Consider the following 20,835-nt stretch of genomic DNA (forward strand, 5'->3'; position numbering starts at 1 on the left):
AGGGGCTCTGATGTGAGGGTCGTCCTGGGCCAGACTCAGCTTCTGCTACATGGAAGCAGATGCTAGGCAGGAGGTCCTGCCTTCCAGAGCGGACACTATCTTAGTCATCTTGGGCTGGCAGAACAGAGCACATAGATGGGGTGGCTTACGTAACAGAAGTTGATTTTCTTACGGTTCTGGGGGCTGGAAAGCCCAAGGTCACGGTGCCAGCACCGTTGGTTTCTGGTGAGGACCCTCTTCCTGGCTTGCAGACAGCCGCCTTCCCATGGTGGTGGGTGGAGGGGGGTAGAGCTCTTCCTCTTCTTGTAAGGCCACAGTCCTATCAGCTTACAGCCCCACCCTTATGACTTTATTTACCCTTAATTACCTCCTCAAAGCCCTATCTCCAAATCAGCCACATCGAGGGTCAGGGCTTCAACGTATGAATTCGGGGGACACGATCTGGTCCATAGCACGGCACAAGTCCTCCAGCTGCATGCAGGTCATGGTGGCCCAGTGCCACGTGGGCCTCCGTGTCCCCGCTCTGTAAGTCATGGTGGGCTCCTCTCGGAAACCCACCAAAGTCCCCAGTAAAAGTGCTGAGTAGCTCATGAAGTCCCCAGGATGCAAAAAAAAAAAAAAAAAAAAAAAACCCAAAAACAAAACAAACAAAAAAACCCAGGTTTTTTGCATCCTGGGGACTTTGTGAGCTATTCACTGCTTTTAATACATTTTTGGGATCCACTACAACCAGCCAGAATGAATCTCCGGGCCTGTAGCTAAGAATACCTGACTGGAGGGACCCCTTCCATGGAGTCCAAAGATGACGGCTCAATGGGATTCTCTCGTTCTTGTCCACCAAACCAGAAGGCAGGTCTGCCCACCTCCCGTGGCCCTTCTGTTCAAGAGCTGGCTTCATCTCTCTTCAGCATCGGCCTCTGAGACCTAAAGGGCTGCCTGTTTCCCTGTGTTCCTGAGGGTGCCAGCCTGCATCTTGCTAAGTAGTTTCTTAGACTCAGATGATTCCTGTTCTCTCTGTGCTCAGACTTTCCAACCCACCCGCAAACATTCATTAAGCCCCTGATAAGTACAAGGCCCCTAACTCAGGGAAATGGAGGGGACTGAAGGAGACGTGTGCCACCCTGTTCCCCGAGCATTGCTCCGGGAGACGAGATGTATCTTGCAACCAGCTCAGCGGTGGAAGCAGTGGAAGTGCAGACAGAAAGCCCCATGGCAGAAGGGAGAGAGGTCCTGCCCCACTCCCGGCCTCTGCAACACGCTTCCCGGCCCCTGCAACACGCTTCCCGGCCCCGGCACGCTCAGCCCTGGTCCGACTTATCATACAAGTTCTTGGGCAAGTGGGACTTTATGAAGGAGGTAGTCACAGAAACCCACCGCTCAGGCCTCCTGCTGGGGGAGCTGGGCTATAACTTCCGCTTCCCCCTTCACACAGAGACCATGCTCCCAACCCACCCCAAACCCGCCAGCACCCTCAGCCCCCGCCCTGGGCTGCTCCCAGCCAATGCCTAAGCGCCGGGTGCTGGGCCACCCTGAGACTCTCACTGTCCAATCTTCCCTGCCACCGTGGCCGCAGGGGTCAGAAAGAAGATGCTCCCTGTCTTCTGCCTCCTAACCTCATCCTTCCCGGGCAGTTCCCCCAATGAGTCTGGTGTGTGTTGAGTCCCGTCCTGGCACCTGCCTCTCAAGGGACCTGCATTCCTGCCTGGGTCCCGCCCACAGCACCACTGTCTTGCGATGGGCGCTGTCACTCCCACCTGGCTTCCTAGAGCCTATGTGGGCCTGGCACCCTGATCTGTTCTCAACAAGAAACTGAAGCCTGCCCCTCCCCCTGAGTTTGCCAGGCAGCCTGTAAGTTGGGGCTCCAAGTAACGCCTTCCCTGGCCCCCGTGCCTACTGAGGTAGTTGTTATTTCACTGAGGCTGCCACACTCAATCTGCACCTTCCCATGGAACTCTCCCAGTTGGCTGTGCTTGCTCTGCCCAGGTCCAGCCCAGGGGCAGCTCTGGCCCAGTCCTGGGCTCCTCCAGGTCTGTGAGCACCCCCAAGGGATGTGCTTAGGTCAGGGTGAGGTCTGGCCACTAGCACTGGCCCAGGGGCGAGCCCTTCCAAGATGGTCCAATCAGAATCAGGGAAGGGCCCTCATTCCACAGTGGGGGGAAATGCCCTTTCTTCTTTCTCTCCCTCCAGATCATAAACCTACAAACTCCTCCAGGGGCTGCAGACAGCCATTTGTGACCACAAGGAAAGGTAGTGGAAGCCCAGATGGACACAGAGAGAAAGAACACGGACTTGCTGGTCTGGGACAAGTATTGTTGTTCAAGCCAGTTCGCGTTTGAGTTTCTGTTACTTCCAGCCCCAAAAGCACCCTAGATAGGAGAGTCTACCTAATACAGCAAGACCATGGCCCTTTCCAGAAAGGGAGGAGGCTGCTAGCTCAGGAGGTCGGTCTATAGGCAATTAAATCTCTGTGGGTGTAACACAGACTGCGTTCTTACTGCTATTTGTGGAAAACAATTTTCTTAAAATAGATAGAACAGACCTTGACACCCTGAAGTCAAGCACTGACAGTCTCTGTTTTGAAAACAAAGCACCGTCAAGCTCTAGAAAATGCATGCAGGGCTCCAGAGCCCATCCAGATGAGCAGAAATGGCAGAGAGGGACAGAGGGGGATGAAGGAGGAGAGAATGGAGGGGATGGAGGGGGATGGAGGGGGATGGAGGGGATGGATGGGGACAGAGGTGGATGAAGGAGGACAGAGATAATGGAGGGGATGGAGGGGGATGGAGGGGGCAGAGGGACGGAAAGGGATGGAGGGGGACAGGGGATTGAGGGGAGAGAGGGCAATGGAGGGTTTGGAGGGGATAGAGGGGGCAGAAGGGCATGGAGGAGAATGGAACGGGAGGGAGAGGGTCAGACGGGATGGTTGGGGACAGAGGGTAGTGGTGGGGGGAATGGAGGGGGATGGAGAGGGATGGAGCGGGGTAATAAGGGCAGAAGGAACAGAAGGAGATGGAGCAGGCAGAGGGGATGGAGGGAATGGAGGAGAATGAAGAACAGAGGGGGGTGAAAAAGGACAGACCAGGGTGGAGGGGGATGAAGGGGGCAGAGGGGATGGAGGGGACACAGAGGGCAGAGGGGGACAGAAGGATAGAGGATGTCAGAGGGCTGGATGGGGCAGCCTGGCCCCCTATCCAGGCACGGGAGCCAGAACCCTGCAGCCGCCCAGCACTCAGGCTTTTCTGGGGTCCTATCCCTGCAGCCACCCATCCTGCATCCTGAAGCGGGGGTCCTGTCCCCTCTCTGCATCTCGAAAATGCCCCTTCCTGCTTCCTCTGCCATCTCCTTGGTCACTCTGGAGCTGCCTTCTGTCTATAACTGGAGCTCTAATGCCAATAGGAAAGGGCTGAAGACAGGGCTAGGGCCGGGGCCGAGGCCAGCACAGCGCTATGGGGCCCAGCTGGGGTGTCTGAGGGCCTGGCTCCCCAGAGCACGTCCTCCCTCCAAGGCCTCTCATGCAGAACCGAGGGTGACCAGCCACTTCCCACAGGAGGCATGTCACCCCTCTGCCCCATGGTCACCTAATGTCCCCCTCCAGGCCTGCCTGTGACAGTGGGGGACATATGCTAGGATCCTCTGGGGCAGTCAAGGACATTCTACCCTGTTGGCCAGGGAGCAGCAGGGTAGGCCCCTCTAAAATCTGAGTAGAGATTTAGTTTGTCTGGAGAAGACAGATGTTTTGGCCTCGGATATTCACAGTGTCAGGCCAACATCCCATCAAGCATGTACCAGCCAATTATGTTTGCTTTCATAGACGTTATCTGGCCTTACCATTCCTCCCTGACCCATGTCCCTTAGTTCCCATGGTGACTCTGTACAAACACTACACATACTCCTTGTCCTAGATTCTTTCCCCTTATCTGCCTATCCCAACCCTGCTACTCCCTCGAAGCCCAGTTCAAGGCCACCTCCTCCATGCAGCCCACCCTGACTACTCCTTCCCACACAATCACCTTGCAGAATTCCTCAAGCGTGGCTGTGGCATTCTGTCTTGTGGGTGAGCTGGCTATTGTTTCCTGCATGTGAATATGATGGATGTTGTAGAATCCTCCTGGCATAGCTCCTACAGGAGGCCTAGTGCCCACAGCACAGTGAGCCTGTAACCCGTATTTCTCATTAGTTGGCTCTCTCATTTACCCCCAGAGACATTCTTTACAATGCAGGTGTAGACTCAGATGTGACCAAGACTTTGCTATCTTATAAAAGGGGTTCAGCCCATTGCAGTCTGGTTTTCCTAGCACCCTTCCTCCTGACGAACTATGTTCAGGGGAGCATTAGTTCATTACCTGCTTGACATGGCACTGCCTGCCAACCTCACCTTAGGAAAAGGGTAAATAAGTTTACAAACATTAGGATGGGTGAAAGCAGCCATCTTTCAGCCAAGGATGTCTTGCCATTGGCATCCTTTCCTCTCCTACTCTTGGCATCAAAACTTCCAGCGAAAGGACTACCATCACTTACCCCAGCTCCCTCCCCAGGGGTCTCCTCGTGGAGCTCATCTCTCACTGAGGAAAGAAGGGCTCAGCTTTGATAAAGGAATGCTAGACTTTAGCAGGTGAGTGGCGGGGGTAGGATCCTGTCTATTGTCCAGAAATGCCATGAGACTCCCGTGGGGACACGCGGACATGCAGCCCCATGCTCTGCGAGGTTCGTGTGCAAGGGAAGCCGAGAGTGTGCACCGCCGTCTCCCCACCATCAGCCAACAGCTCAACACCGATTCCCAGTCCCGGCTGTCACAGGCACTTCTTATTATGGATGTGCTACTAACACACAGCAAAACTGATTAGATAGGCACAGGCCCGGCAGGTCCCCATTAAAGGACATTCCTCCCTGCCCCAGAGGCCTTTTAATCCTCCAGCTGCTCCCCACTTCTGAGCACCCCAGCCCCACAACCACATCCTTGGCTCCTCTTTTCTTAGGTCTCTGCCTCCCAAAAAGTGGAAAACGGAAGGCTGCAGACGGGAAAGACATCCCCCGCAGCCTGCCCACTCCTCCCCTCCACCGCAGGAGAACTGGAGAAATTCTATGCTAGTCACCGTCTCTTTCTGTGTCCACAGCCCCGGCTCTGAGAGGTGGACCACAGTGACGCTGTGCGTCTCCTGGGCTGAATGTCAGTTTAGAATCAGTGTTCTGTCACCTCCAATACCCTTTCCCTAATGCCCAGCTGCCCTGGTAAAAGCCATAAGTCCCTTTGGGGAAGAACGGGAGAGAGGTTAATAGTATACATTTTTGGTAGTGCAGTGGAGTCCTTCTTCAAGGGGACCCAGCCTCCCCTCCACTCCAAGAGTTCTCGGTCTGGAAACTGGCTCAAGCCTAAGAATTGATTGAAGGACCACGACGCATTCGAGCTAGACTTTGTTTCACTTGGCCTACTCTTCTACGTATACAGATCGAGTTAGAACGTAGTGGGCTTCCCATCCATTTCACTTCTAAGAACATGGTGGCGAACTGGCCCACGCCCTAGGCCACATGGCCCACCCCGAGGAGTTGAGTCTGACGGTCCTGATGGCTGCTTGGCCTCTGCTTTCGCTGATGGGCCGCACCTGCCTTGCCTTTGGTGATTGTTTCCACTTGGCCCCTGCCATGCTGGGACCCAGATACTCCCACTTCATTTAGGATCCCTGGTCAGTGGCAGTAGGTCCCCCTGTGATTTCCAACCTACAGGGAGCTCTTCAAGGGCGCTGGGCTCCCTCACCACAGTCTCGGTGAAAGGTGTGTGAGTGGCAGGTGAGTTGGTCTCAAATGGCAAATCCTCTCCAGTCTCCCTGAGCCATGATGTCTCCCTCTGCAGCAGACCCAGGCGGTTCTGGTGTTTCAACTCCGTTCAGCATGGGCCACTTTGGGTCCATGTTTCAGCCAACCCACCCGTGAAGCCTGAAGCAGCTCCATCTTGGGAGCAAATCCTCCACCTTGGCTTCTGATCAACCCCGATTCCAGCTGATCTACTGTTCTGTGTAAGAGCAAGTACTTGCCATAAATCCTGCCCTTACGGCAAATCAACCTTGATAAACTCCATGGTAAATCCTGCCCTTAGGCATATTCCTACACCTTCCCTCTGGAGCACCATACCCTTGCCCTGTGTATAGAAGCCCTGGGTCTGGGCAGTGCTGGTGGGGACCTACCTGTCTTGTGGTTGCCCAAGACTACACTTCTGCCTGTAAGTTCCCCCAATAAAATCACCCTATAACAACACACTGGATTTGTCTGTCTTGTTCTTTGGTTTCTGGGCTCTTTCTGCATTTGGGGGTCGCTTTGCATACAGGGCCCTTTCACAGACACAGCCAGACAGACTGCAGGGCTCTTCCAGCTCCCAGCCCCTTCGTCATCCTCTCAGCAAGCCCAGGGATGGGCATCTCCACAGAGAGTCTGTCGGCCCTGCTGTCCCTCAGAGGTTGCACCTGCTCCTGTCCTCCCCTCCTGAGGAAGGGGGTGACTGGTGACTTTCCAAGGCAGGGAGGTTCCCACAGGCCATGCTGCTCAGAACCCTAGGATGGGAACTCCTGTGTGGGCCCTTGGAGGGTAGAGCTCGTGCTGGCTCACTTCTGTCTCCAGGTCCCGTCGTCGCCCTCCCAGGCGCTCCCTCCCGGCACTTCCCGGGCTTTGGGCACCCTTGCTTCCCTCTTTTCAAAGGACCCTGTGCTCTCGGACCCTGCGCAGGCCGTGCTGGGATTCCAGAGCTTGCACACTCCCTAGCCAGAGCAGCCGCTTGCCCGCCCCACAAGTGCGGCTCTCCGCGCCACGCTCCCTCCTGCTAGGGCTCCAAGTGCCGACTTGCAGAGGCCTCGGAAGTGACAGTGGAATAGAGGGTGGCACCGGCACCAGAAAGCACCCCCCAAGCCTAGACTTCTACCTTCAGAAACTCCGACAGTGGGGACCCGGGGCGTGGCGGGGCTGCTCAGTGCGTCCCAGCTCCTCCTCGGTGCCCAAGGAGGCTGCCACTGTGGCCGTGAGTCCAGGAGAGGCCTCCCAACCCTGGCCTGTGGGATGCATCGACCCCTTTCACCGTGCCTGTCGTGCGTACTCCTGCCCCTTCACGGGCCGACAGGAGCGAGGTCCGCCCTGCCTCAAAGGGCCTGCGATCTCCCTACCGTGGGCGATGATACAAAGAGCAGGCGAGAAGCAACCCACGTGTCCACCGACGGATGAACAAAATGTGGTCCACATGCACAGCAGAATATCACTCAGCCTTAAAAAAGAGGGGGATCCTGCCACCCGCCACACACACACACGAAGGACATCTGTGTGGACATGATGCTTGAGGGAAACAGGCCAGTCACAAACAAATACTGTCTGATTCCGCTGACGAGAGGTCCCTGGAGTCATCAATGCATAGAGACAGGAAGTAGTAGGGTGGCCTCCAGGGGCTGGGGAGGAGCATGGGGAGTCAGGGTTGATGGGCCAGAGTTTAAGTGTTGCAGGATGAAAAGGGTTCCGGAGATGGATGGATGGCTGCACAGCCACGTGCGTGTACTTAATGCTACTGAGCTGTATACTTAAAGATGGGTACATTGGTAAATTTTATGTTATGCATATTTACCACAGTGAAGAAAAAAAAAAAGAGCCAGGCTGGGTGTGGTGGCAATTTACCACTCCACAGAAGAGCTAATATCAAGAAACCAAATAAAACCTAGGCAAAAATACAATTATTTATAATTTGTATTCAATTATATACAGACAGTTCATACCAGACAGGAGAAGACAGATAAGACTTGAAGTGTGGGGAAGACCTCAGCACCCCGGGCCCCCAAGGCTGCACAGGGGCTGGTCTGCACCCTGCCTGTGCCCTTTCTGCCACTGGTGGGAGAAGAAAGAGGCCGAGAGGAGCTATGTCACTGCACCTCGAAATCCCGGTGGCTGAGCAGGTTGGGCCCTCCCCCACTTTGATTTTCTTTGATTTTTCTATCCTAGGGATGAAGGTGATCTATTTTTAGTGTAGAGGCTGGTATAAGGAGTTGCTATAGCGACAGCTGGTGGTTACAAACCAGGTCCTGCTACAGTTCCCAGTCATGAATAAATCCCAAGGCTGAGCCCGAGGAAGCAGGCAGCCTCAGAGATGGAGCTCCCTCTCCACAGGGGTCCCACCTGCTATCTTCATGGTGTGTCCTTCACAGGCAGCATCTAAGTCCTGCTAGTGGGGAAGCAGCTCAGGATATGGGGCGCTGGGGACTGCCCATCAGAGGAACCGAGGGCTTCAGCAGAAATGCATGCTGAGCCTCAACTACCAGGTGAGGCAAAGCACCTGCATGTGTGCAGAGCTGGATGGTGGCAGAAGAGAGCTGGCATGCAGGGCGCCAGGTTAGGAAGCCTGGGGAAGTGAAGACACAGCACCTGCTTACAGAATCGCCAGGGAGGCAGGACACACACATACACACACACATACACACACACATGCACACACACACAGAGCTGATGCCACATTATTTACTATGGCTGCGTGCGTACCCTACTACCAGTAATCTTAGTACGAGTCCAACAGAAAGGCACACCAATGCACAAGAGTGCCCATGAGAGCACTCTGTCACAGCCCCGACTGGAAACCATGGTGTCCATTAACAACTGGACGGACGCAGGAGTCGTTGTCTGGGCAGACAGCGGAGGGTTCTGCAGCAACGAAATGGAGTTGATGAACTTCAACGCCGCGCGCAGGCACAGCTGCATCTCACAAAGTGCAAGTGAAAGAAGCCAGACAAAAAAAAAATCATGTAAATTCAAAACCAGACGATGCCAATCTTAGGGGAAGTAGCTGGGAGAGAGTGTGGGAAGCTTCTGGGGTGCTGGCTACACAAGGGTGTTCAGTTTGTGCAAATTCGTCATCTATGATCTGTGCTCTTCTCCATATGCTTACACTTTAGCAAACTTTGCCTTAAACATTTTTAGAAGTTAGCACGGCATTGTTAGTCAAGTATCAAAAAGGTGATACTGGCTGGGCGCGGTGGCTCACGCCTGTAATCCAAGCACTTTGGGAGGCCAAGGCGGGCGGATCACCTGAGGTCAGGAATTCAAGACCAGTCTGACCAACATGGTGAAACCCCGCCTCTACTAAAAACACAAAATTAGCTGGGCATGGTGGTATGCGCCTGTAATCCCACCTACTCAGGAAGCTGAGGTAGGAGAATGGCTTGAACCCAGCAGGCGGAGGTTACAGTGAGCCAAGATTGCGTCATTGCACTCCAGCCTGGGCAACGAGAGCAAAACTCAGTCTCAAAAAAAAACAACAAAACCAAACCGATACTCAATGGTATTTGGTGTTGGTGGGCTTTGAGGCAGACCTGCCTGTGGGGGACTGGGACCTCCAGGAGGAGGCAGGGCCCTACGCCCCTCCAGGCTGTAATGAGTGCAGGGGCAGAGGCATCCAGCCATCGAGGTGGGGAGGACCGCAGGTGAGCCACCAGCAGCCATGGGAGCCCCGTGGGGAGGAAGGCAGGCTGGGGCAGCAGGAGACCAGAGCTGGGGTGCCCCTGGGCAGGGACTCTGGAAGGGCTAGGAAGCTGAGGCTGATCATCCTGCAGGCTGGCGCACCTCGGGGATGCCTGGCCCACGGGTGCCTGCCTGGAGACGCAGGGGTTTGCTCCTTTTTTCTCTGCTGCCAACTGGACATCCCTCCTCAGGGTCACTGGCCACAGCTGCTCAGAGGTCACTCCAGACTGCAGCCACTCCCTTTCCATCAGCCTTAGCTGTTCTGTGATCAAAACAGGGCTGGCCAGGCCCAGGAGCGAGGAGGAGGGAGGGAGGGAGGAGGGGCCTTCCGGCCCTGTATCCCCTGGGAGGCGCAGGGCAGCCCGGGTCAGCGTTCAGGTGCTGTTCATTGATGAACTCACTAGCACTAGCTGATCTGTCATCTCTTCCAGCCGAAAGTGGGGCCCAGCCAAGCATCTTAGTGATGTGAGTCATCAAAACTTCCTCCTGGGTCTGCTTTGAGCCCCACCTTCCTCCTCCTGCAGTCATGCTCTTAGCCTCGGGGCCCTGGGGTGGACGCCCGGACACTCCCCCAGCAGCCTGCTTTCCAGAGGCCACTGCGCTGCTCAGCTCCGGGGGCCCGTCCTCCGTGGATCCCTCCAGGCCCAGCAGAGTGTTTGACCAGGGGCCTGACCGGGAGGGGAGACGCCACCTCCTGGGGACTTGCACCCCAACCAGCACCACTATCATGAGACACCCGGGGGCCACCAGTCCCCAGGGCCCCAAGAACACACAGCAGCACCAGAGACTGCCTTGGCCCTCAGGGAACGTTCATGTTGATTTATGCTGAGAGCACTTGGACTTTGCCTATTTTTTCTTCTCAATCACTAAAAGACAAATTATTACCGCAGGGCAGAATTCATCTTGCCCTCTGAATGTACCAAGTGCTCATTCTCATCTGGAAGTTGGAACCCCGGGTGACCATCCTTGGGTGCCAAGGCTCCCTGGGCCCACGCACATTCCCTGAGTGAGGTCCTGTCTCACAGGATAGGGGGGACAGAGCAGCAGGGGCTGGCCAGCACCCAGCCAGGCTGCGGCCCCAACCCCAGGTCACCAAGCTGTGGTGGCTTCTCTGTCACCGTCCAGAGTCACTATTTTAAAAATACACCCCCTTTTGAATCTCCTTTCTCCCTGCTTCATTATTTACCCCTTCAGGCTCTGAAATCTTTCCCTTTCGTCTTCGGACACTTTCAGATGCTGCAGTCCTGGAATTGTTTGTCCAGTGTCCAGCTTCTCTGCTCGGAACCCGGGCTCTCCAGAGGGCGGCTGCTCCCAGAGCCACGCCACCGTCATGACAGCTCACCTCTCACAGCCCTGATGAGCGCCTCTGGGAGAGCACGCACCTCGCTGACACCCCACCAGCGCCCAGCCCTGTCCACAGGCGATGCTCACCTGTTCATGGGGATTTAGTCTTCCTGACTTAGAGCAGCAGCTCTGGGTGACTGGGATGGGTGCAGAAAAGGGAAAGGGGCACTTGACCGTGACATCCAAGGACATGCACAAGAGCTGCTTTGCTACCCTGCCACCCTGTGAGGTGACAGCTGCCTGGCCTGCTGAGTGACTCCGGGAGTCCTTGGGGAGCAGCACCTATGGGAGAGCTGGGCCACTTGTCCAGGGTTCCACCAGGCAGCGCTTGGTGACAGTGACGTGGGGAGAACAGGCAGATGGGTTATGAGCTTTTCCAGGCATGGATGAGTGGGGCGGACAGGGGGTGGCGGGCGGGCCTCACCAAATCCACGGCTGGGAGTGGAGAGTTCTCAAATTGTGTGAACACTGTCCCATCATCCCAAATGCTTCTACTCACTGGCTACAGTGTCCGAAATCCCCCAAAGACCCATCCTCACAAACAAGGATGCTGCACCCCTAGGAGTCTTCTGTTTGGACACATCCAGCAGAACAATGGGCACCAGGGCTGGACGGTTTTGGGTGGGAACTGGCAAAAGGAGAGGTGGGTGGGGGCCGGGGAGGGCCTTGGAGCCAGAGGGGTGGGGGGAGGGACAGCCTCAGCCCCAGCTGTCTGACACATGATAGGCTCTTAATAATAGGCTCAGCCCCAGCTCTGTCCACACTCCACTTGGGCAGGCCCAGTCCTTAGCCCATTGGTGCTTAAGACCCCCGAGGGCCTTCATCTCAAGCAGGTGTGATCCAGAGCCCTCCCACGGTCCACAAGAGGGGCATACACTGGCTGCTGTGCCCAGCCTCAGCCTCATCTCCTACCTGCCAGAGACCGGCTTCTGTGGCTCTGCCTCCTGCCGTCCAGCCCCGCAGGCCTCTCGGAGTCCCTAGAACACACCGCAGGCTCCCTCCTGGGGCCTGGCCTCTCCAGCTCTCGGAAGGGTCTGAGCACAGGCATCCACACAGCCCTCTCCCTGTCACCCACTGAACCGACCCCTCGCCCTGCCTCCACGGCGTCACCACCACCTGACCTGGTGATGAAAATATGTTTGCCATCGAAACAAGGCAGACACAAAAGGACAAACACTATGTGATTCTATTTCTATGAGGTCCCTGGAGTTATCACATTTGTAGAAAGTAGAATGGTGTTTGCCAGGGGCTGGGGTCAGGGGAGTGGTGAGTTAGGGCTTAGAAGAGACAGTTTCAGCTGTGAGTGATGGAAGAAACGGCAGGTGGTAATGCCTACACAATAATGGGAATGCATACGTGAAATGGTGAAGATGGTAAATTTGTATTATGTACATTTGACCACAATTAAAATCCCCTCATTCATCTGCCCACCCTCACCAGGCCGTGTGGCCCCAAGGGTGCACGCATCTCTCACTCACTGCTGTCCCTAGTGTGGGAACAGAGGCCGGCACAAAGACCCTGAGGATGCAGGTGAGAATGACAGAACCTGTCATTGTTAACCCTGGAAGACAGATGCTGTTATACTATTCTCCCTACTTCTGTATTCTTTCGAAAATTTCTGGCCAGGTGTGGTGGCTCACATCTGTCATCCTAGCACTTTGGGAGGCCAACGTGGAGGATCGCTTGAGCCCAGGAGTTCGAGACCACCCTGGGCAACATAGGGAAACCCTGTCTCTTTTAAAAAATAAATGTAAAAAGTAAAATAAAAAGGAAATTTATACTGGAAAAAGGCAAACATACATATTGGGAAATTTCAGGGCAAAACCAATAGTGATACCAGCAGCCAGGCCAGCAGATGGGCGCCAGAGGCAGTGTGAGGACTATGAAGGGTGAGGAGGAGCAGGGGGACTGGATGGGGGAGATACCACAGGCTTGACTTCTCAGCCCTATCCCTCTGCTGAAGTGAAGAGCACAAGATGGTCCCCACAGGGCCGTACTCAGCCAAGGGCAGGAGAGCCATGGCACACAGTATTGGGGTGACCTGAATGTTCCTGGGCCAGGAAGGATGCTGGCGTTCTGGTCAAGAAGCCGTTGCATAGTCATGCGGTGTGGGCTCATGGAAGGGGAGGCGGGTATAAGGGCCAAGCGTCCTCAGAGGATGTGGTCTCCAGTCTTACTGGGACCCTGGGCACACAAGGATGAAACACCAGCTTCCTGACACACCCCTTGGACTCCTGGCTCCAGTGCTGGCCTCAGAAATGAGCCCTTAAGACGCTAAATGGTTTTTATTTAATTACTGCCCTGTAATTGCAGAGGGTGAAAGCGCTACTACAGTCATTGCTCTTTGATCTGATTAGCATAATCCTTTCCTAATCTTCCCTCTACATTTTTATTATTGTTGCCACATACCCTTTGTCGACGTAATCTGGATTTCTCTTTGCCAAAGAGGCCGAAAGAAAGGCTTAGCCAAGCTCGTCACTTGTCTAGCGCCTGGAGCCTGAAAGCTGGAGAGGTGGGGAGCTTCCCTTCTGTGCCAGACATGGCCTCCCTGCCTGGCTCTGCAGCCAGAGAGGGGTAGGGACTGAGCGCTCCTGAGTCAGAGCTTCCAGGGGGCTCTGTCACAAGGCCGGCGGGTGAACATTTCCAGCGACAGCCACGGGCTTTCCAGTGGAAATGCCATCCACAGCAATTACGAATGGACCTGGTGATTCCGGGGGCTGCGGGGCCTTGATTTGATGGCTGTGGGGAGAGCTCTGTGTGTGTGTGCACAGGTACATGACATGTGTGTGCGAGTGTGTATCTCCTGACCCGGGGAACTGCAGGGAAGTCCCCAGATGAAACAGGGTGCACCTTGTCCCTGGGGAAGCAACTCCATGCTGAGTTAAGGCAGAGGAGCCCGTGGTTCATGGAAAAGACTGACACAGCCACAGAGGAAACCCAGTGGACGAGAGGGACCTGTGCCAACAGCCTAGGTGGGTTTCCTGTGGAGAGGAGGGAGGAGACGTCAAAGACAGGGATTTCATGACCCTCACAGAAGCTTTCTCAGGGAGAAGAGGCCTCATCTAAGATTTTTGTTTGTTTTTTGAGACAGTGTCTCACTCTGTCTCCCAGGCTGGAGTGCAGTGGTGCAATCTTGGCTCACTTCAACCTCTGCCTTGTGGGCTCAAGTGATCCTCCCACCTTAGCCTCCCCAGTAGCTGGGACTAGAGGTGCACATGACCACACCCAACTATTTTTTGTAGAGAAGGAGTTTTGCCATGTTGCCCAAGTTGGTCTCAAACTCCTGGGCTCAAGCACTCTTCTACCTGCCTCAACCTACCAAAGTGTTGGATCACAGGCATGAGCCACAGCACCTGGCTTTTTTTTTTTTTTTTTTTGAGACAGGGTCTAGTTCTGTCACCCAGGCTGGAGTGCAGTGGCATGATCACGGCTCATTGCAGCCTTGACCTCCCCAGGCTTAAGCAATCCTCCCAACTCAGCCTTCCAATTAGCTGGGACTACCGACATGCACCACCACGCCTGACTAATTGTTGTATTTTTCATAGAGATGGGGTTTTACCACATTGTCCAGGCTGGTCCCAAACTCCTGGACTCAAACGAGCCATGTACCTCCGCCTCCCAAAGTGCTGGGATGACAGGCATGAGCCACCGAACCCATTCCTGAGATTCTATCTCCGGGAATAACTGTATGAAGGAGAGGGCGTTGCTGAGAGGGAATTTAAAACACAAAACCCTGAAGCAATCCTTCCTGGAGAACAGGGAGCGACCCTGGGCTGGAACATTTTCCAGCTATCGCAGAGCCAGCGGTTTTTATGGAGAACCTGCGATGCTGCAAGACCTAGGGTTAGAGCTACAGACCGTGCTCCTGAGATATCGCCCCTGTTCACAAGCAGCCAGATCACAGAAAAGGCACCCAGGGTGGTTTTTCTTTGAGACGGAGTCTCACTGTTGTCACCCAGGCTGGAGTGCAATGGCATAATCTCGGCTCACTGCAACCTCCGCCTCCCGGGTTTCAGCAATTCTCCTGTCTCAGCCTCCCGAGCAGCTGGGATTACAGGCACCTGCCAACACCCCCGGCCAATTTTTGCATTTTTAGTAGAGACAACGTTTCATCATGTTGACCAGGCTGGTCTCAAACTCCTGACCTCAGGTGATCCACCTGCCTCAGCCTCCTGAAGTGCTGGGATTACAGGTGTGAGCCACCGTGCCCAGCCCTCAGGGTGGTTTTCTAGACAGTGATCGTTCAGCTGGGTCTTGAGAAATGGGTAAGGTTTAGACAGGCACAGGCTTGGGAGGGAGGGCTTGGTCAACACTCTTGGACTGTTTTTCCTCACTCAGTGTATCCACGCCCAACACTGTCTGTAGGGCACAGGGCTCCCGCCTCCCACCCAGCCTAGCTCTTGGCTCTTCTCACTGACACACTAACCAAAGTCAGACATACTATCAACCCAGGTCCCTGGGCTCCAGCCCACTAAGAGGAGCCTTAGCCTGAGCAGGGGCTATGGCCTCTTGCTGTTTCCCAAATTCCAGAGGAAGGCTCTGGAGGGACCTCCGATTTTCTTGACCCTGTGGTCAGAGCTTGCATCTTCATCCAGGCTCTTACAAAACTTGGTTGAGATGTAAACATTGTTTTTGATCTCAGAAGCGTAGGAGACAGGATGACAGCCAACCGTTAAACACAAGGGGGAAGCCACTGTCTGGCACATAATAGGCTCTTAATAATGGGCCTGTCCATCCCCATTAGCAGAACCAGATTTTTAGTTAATAATAGGTTCTGGTTTAATTCTACGGTAGATAAGTGTTTATTACTTTATTACTTAAATAAAAGTCATCTTTTTAGACCATGTCAGTGAGTCTCCCGTCTAGGATTCCATCCCTCCTCTCCCTGCTCAGGGCTGGGTGTCCTATTCCCGTGCACAGTCACCATTTTTTTTTTTTTTTTTTTGAGGGTCTTACTCTGACTCCCAGGCTGGAGTACAGTGATGTGATCAGAGATCACTACAGCCTCCCCTCCCAGGCTCAAGCGATCTTCCCACTTCAGCTTTCTGAGTAGCTGGGACCATGGGTGTGCACCACCATGCCTGGCTAGTTTTTTATTTTTTTGTAGAGAGGGGTCTCATGATGTTGCCCAGGCTGGTCTCGAACTCCTTGGCTCAAGCAATCCTCCCACCTCAACCTCCCAAAGTGCTGGGAATGCAGGCTTGAGCCACCGCGCCTGGCCTGCATTCACCTACAAGTGATCCCCCAATCTTAGCCTCCTGAGTAGCTGGAACTCTATTCGATTAGACGCCGCTCTCTGGTTCTCTTTATGGGGCTTTCTTCTTCACAAGATTGAACAGTCTCTGGGTTCAAGAACTGCTGTCTCCTTCACCTGCTCTCCCCCGAGGACTCAGCACAATCTGAGCCTGCAGACGCTTCCAGGAGAGCTGCCCGAAGCGGATATAGCAAGAAATACAGGCAGATTTTAGATTTACCTTTTTCTTTTTCTGCTCTTCCAGTTTTCATTTATAGTTCAGACATTTTGCCAAAGTCACCTCCCTGTTACACATAATGACAATATTTTTCCACTTAACACATCACATTCCAGTCAGGGGACATGGCTTCATGCACCCCCCAGGCTCCTCATCTTTACTCATCCCCTGGGCTGTGTCTCCCCAGCCCTGGTGAAACTGAGCTGATAAATAACAGCACTGGGGTAGGGGTCCTGCTGTTCCATCTTGCAGTGGGCTCTTCAGGAATAACCTATGCCATGCAAGCAGTAATGCTGGTAATGCGCTGACTCTGATTTGTTTTTTTAGATAGGGTCTAGCTTTGTCACCCAGGCTGGAGTGTAGTGGCCCAATCACAACTAACTGCAGCCTCGACCTCCTGGGCTCAAGGGAGCCTCCCATCTCAGCCTCCTGAGTAGCTGGGACTACAGGCATGTGCCACCATGCTCGGCTAATTTTTAAATTTTTTTGTAGAGAGAAGGTCTCATTATGTTGCCCAGGCTTGTCTCAAACTCCTGGGTTCAAGTGATCCTTCCTCCTTGGCCTCCCAAAGTCCTGGGATTATAGGCCCAGCCTAAATCTGATTCTTTTTTTTTTTTGAGGCAGAGTCTTGCTCTGTCGCCCAGGCTGAAGTGCAGCGGTGTGACCTGGGCTCACTGCAACCTCTGCCTCCTGGGTTCAAGCGATTCTCCTGTCTTAGTCTCCTGAGTAGCTGGGACTATATGCGCACGCCACCACGCCCAGCTAATTTTTTGTATTTTTAGTAGAGACAGGGTTTCACCATGTTGGCCAGGCTGGTCTCGAACTCCTGACCTCAGGTCATCCGCCTGTTTTGGTCTCCCAAAGTGCTGGGATTACAGGCATGAGCCACCGCGCCCAGCCTCTGATTCTTAATAAATGAAATCTGACATCTAATTTTGAGTGGGCAGGTCTTAACCAGGTGTGGAGCTAAGAAAGCTTTGGAATCGACCTGTGTGGCTGCAGACAGACAAGGGCAAAACCCACTCCAAATCTGCAGGTCCTTGAAAATACTGAACCACAGATGCTTCACCACCTGTTCCACTTGCCCTGACCCCATCCTCCTGTACATGGAAGAGCTGCAGAAGTTGCCAGAGACCAGGGAGACCACAATGCAAGCTTCTCCTCACGGGGCACAAATTAGGCAGGTGTTTCCCCTCCCACATTAGCCCACGATCTGTCAGATTACTCCGCTACGGAACCTGGGAAAAAGACCTCTCTCTTCCTGACCTCCAATAGTTTCCTCTAAACTGCACGTTTCATTCTTAACAGCTGAAAACAACAGTGCCCATCCACTCTTACTTTTCCCCGAGCCACAGTTTTTGCATAAATGAATGACAATCCAATCCATCACCAGCCTCCCTGGGCCAGGTGGGTCAAGAAAGGAAACGGCTTCAGAAAGAGTATTGTCAGGCGGCTCCCCACAGCAGCACTGCCATCAGCAAGGAAACACTTCCCACGTATTCCTCTAACCACCGCCTGATGTTATACCCCAGTTGGAAGAGAGTGGCTGGAAACAGCTACTGCCTAGGAGGGTGTGCACACACGCCGTGGGGTTCCCTCCCAAGGACAGACCACCAGGGGCTCGAGAATGGGCAGAGTCCTACCGAAAAGGCCATGAGGCTCCGACTGGCGCCTCTCCGTGCTTCGATTTTGGTCCTTGTGTTTCTTGTTGCTCCTGAGGCTGCCAAAGCGCTTCATGGGTAGCTGTGGCCACAGGAGTGGCGACAGGTGAACATATCAGGACCCACAGAACCGGTGTCAGCCCCAGGTAGCAGGGAGCCAGGGGAGCATCAGCCCGACGGGCACAGGGCACCCCAAAAGCTCGGAGTGGCAGCCTGTGCTCAGGTGACAGCCCGGGTTCAAGCGTCCTCACCAGGGGGTCTTCAGGGTGACCTCACCACAGCCCCAGAGTCTGTGAGGCGCCAGGGAGTGGAGCCGTCCTGACGGGGCTGCACCTCCGGCCACAGCAGCTGGAGCGTCAGCCCGGCTGTCCTTAAGTAGCAAGAAGCTGCCGGAAGCGCAAACAGAACTTCGCAGGGGATTTGTTGATGTAGTTAAGGTCAGCTGCTCACTGATACTCTCCAGGGCTTATTTTTTTTTTTTTTTCTCCTTAAAATTAAAAAAAGGAGGGAAGACCAGATAGGCAAAGGAGGCACAAGCCTGCAAGTCATGTGCAGCCGTGCATGATGTCTCTTTAAACAGACTGTAAAAGGAAACCACCCTGGGCAGACAATTCTTGGCACCAATTGGCCAGAGCACATTCCCATTGTGACATGACATCACACAACTATTTTGATTCATGGGTTCCAGGGCCCCACGGGGTCAGAAGGCTCCGGCTGCTGCCGGGTGGAGAAGCCACACAAGTCCCTGGGCTGGAAATTGCTGAATCTACCCTGGCTCACGGTTCCACTCAATGAAAGCAGCAATGCCGTCTTCAAGGAGGGGATACGGCTCCCCCACTGGAATTTAACGGAAGGTCTTCGGCAAATGCGTAATTTGAGCTCTGGACTTGCTGAGAATTACAGCATGACAGAGCTGGAAGAGATTTTAGAGAGATCTAGTCCAACTCCCTTCTATGACAGATGGGGAAACAGGCTCAGGACAGGGAGGTGACTTCCCCAAGATCCTGTCGCCAATGGTAGAACCAGGACTGGAGTTCTAATCTCCTTGACTCCGAAGCCAAACCGCTGATCAAGTAAAACCTAAAGCATTTATAATTTGTATATGTTTTGCAACTAATAAAACAAACTTTGGAAGCAAAAGAGAAAAAAAATCCTTGACTTTTTGGCTGATAGCCTCACTAAAGTTACCTGCTTTGCTACTAACCAGCTTTGTGACCATCAGAAAGTTACTTCCCATTTCTGAACCTCAGTTTCCCCCTTAGTGAACTAAGACAAGACCAGGTCGTTTTAGGATTTAGTCTAGGGCCAGGCACGGTGGCTCACACCTGTAATCTCAGCACTTTGGGAGGCTGAGGTGGGAGGATGGCTTGAGCCTAGGAGTTCAAGACCAGCCAGGGCAACACAGTGAGACCCCCATCTCTATTTAAAAAAAAAAAAAAAAAGAGATTTAGCCCAGTTCCAACAGTCTGAACCTCTCATGGTAATTGATTCTTCTCAAATGACTATGCACATGAGGAGGAGACTATGTCAGACCAGTTAAATAACCCCCGAGCTAAAGATTAGTAGCCTGGGTTCTTCTGGCCGCCCACTAGGGTGGGATAACCTCCCAAAACTGCAACGCCATCAGTTTCTTCAGAGGAATTGTTATTATCTATGGCTTGTCCGAAAACAAGGGGATGGAGTGTGGGGTGGAAGCGCCCCAGCAGCTTGCCACTGGAGCCCAGGCCTCCTCAGGAACCACAGGTCCAGCCTCCCAACTTGGGTCGGGCTGCTTTTCATGCCTTTTCTCTCACCTCTTTCATTTACAGAGCTCAGTGGCACTGGAGTTGTTGGCCCAGTCACTGCAGATACCTGATGAGATAAAGATGGCTCCAGGCTCGGGCAACAGGAAGGAGGGCAAGGGAAGTCTTCCATTCTATCCCCATGAGATGAAACCCTGGAAGCTCAGCTCCCACCCCAGATCTGCCACTTCCACGGGGCCTCCATCCACAGAAGCCAGAGATGCCCAGATCTGCCATTCCCACGGAGCCTCCATCCACAGAAGCCAGAGATGCCCAGATCTGCCATTCCCACGGGGCCTCCATCCACAGAAGCCAGAGATGCCCAGATCTGCCACTCCCATGGGGCCTCCATCCACAGAAGCCAGAGATGCCCAGATCTGCCACTGCCATGGGGCCTTCATTGGGAGCAAGCCCCCCAAAATCTGGCCATAAACTGGCCCCAAAACTGGCCATAAACAAAATCTCTGCAGCACTGTGACATGTTCATAATGGCCCTAACGCGCAAGCTGGAAGGTTGTGGGTTTACGGAAATGAGGGCAAGGAACACCTGGCCCGCCCAGGGTGGAAAACCGCTTAAAGGCATTCTTAAGCCACAAACAATAGCATGAGCGATTTCTGCCTTAAGGACATGCTCCTGCTGCAGTTAACTAGCCCAACCTATTCCTTTAATTCGGCCCATCCCTTTGTTTCCCTTAAGGGATACTTTTAGTTAATTTAATAACTATAGAAACAATGCTAATTATTGGTTTGCTGTTAATAAATTTGTGGGTAAATCTCTGTTGGGGCTCTCAGCTCTGAAGGCTGTGAGACCCCTGATTTCCCACTTCACACCTCTATATTTCTGTGTGTGTGTCTTTAATTCCTCTAGCACTACTGGAGTTGTTGGCCCAGTCACTGCAGATGCCTGAGGAGATAAAGATGGCTCCAGGCTAGGGCAACAGGAAGGAGGGCCAAGGGAAGTCTTCCATTCTATCCCCGTGAGATGAAACCCTGGAAGCTCAGCTCCCACCCCAGATCTGCCACTCCCATGGGGCCTCCATCCACAGAAGCCAACCGGGTTCGGGTCTCCCCACCTGAGCTGGTCTCGGCAGCCTCCATCTGCAG

The 20,835-nt window shown here is 53.9% G+C and overlaps 1 protein-coding gene across 10 annotated transcripts in view; it reads right to left on the reverse strand.

Annotated features, from left to right (window-relative positions):
- Positions 1-20,835, reverse strand: part of PRKAG2 (protein kinase AMP-activated non-catalytic subunit gamma 2) — a 320,123-nt gene that overhangs the window by 162,253 nt on the left and 137,035 nt on the right. For 2 of the 10 annotated variants that reach the window (XM_055392446.2, XM_055392445.2), the window contains exon 1: positions 17,933-18,528. The exons of 6 other annotated variants lie outside the window; for them this stretch is intronic. In XM_055392446.2, the coding sequence (XP_055248421.1) occupies positions 17,933-18,026 (94 nt within the window). In that variant the 5' untranslated portion in view covers positions 18,027-18,528. Of the gene's footprint in view, positions 1-17,932; positions 18,532-20,835 lie in introns of those variants that run through there. 2 more of the 10 variants (XM_031012951.3, XM_019031435.4) reach the window with 2 other exon arrangements.

The sequence above is a fragment of the Gorilla gorilla genome, chromosome 6, assembly GCF_029281585.2.
Source record: "Gorilla gorilla gorilla isolate KB3781 chromosome 6, NHGRI_mGorGor1-v2.1_pri, whole genome shotgun sequence".
In the NCBI taxonomy this organism is placed as follows: Eukaryota; Metazoa; Chordata; class Mammalia; order Primates; family Hominidae; genus Gorilla; species Gorilla gorilla.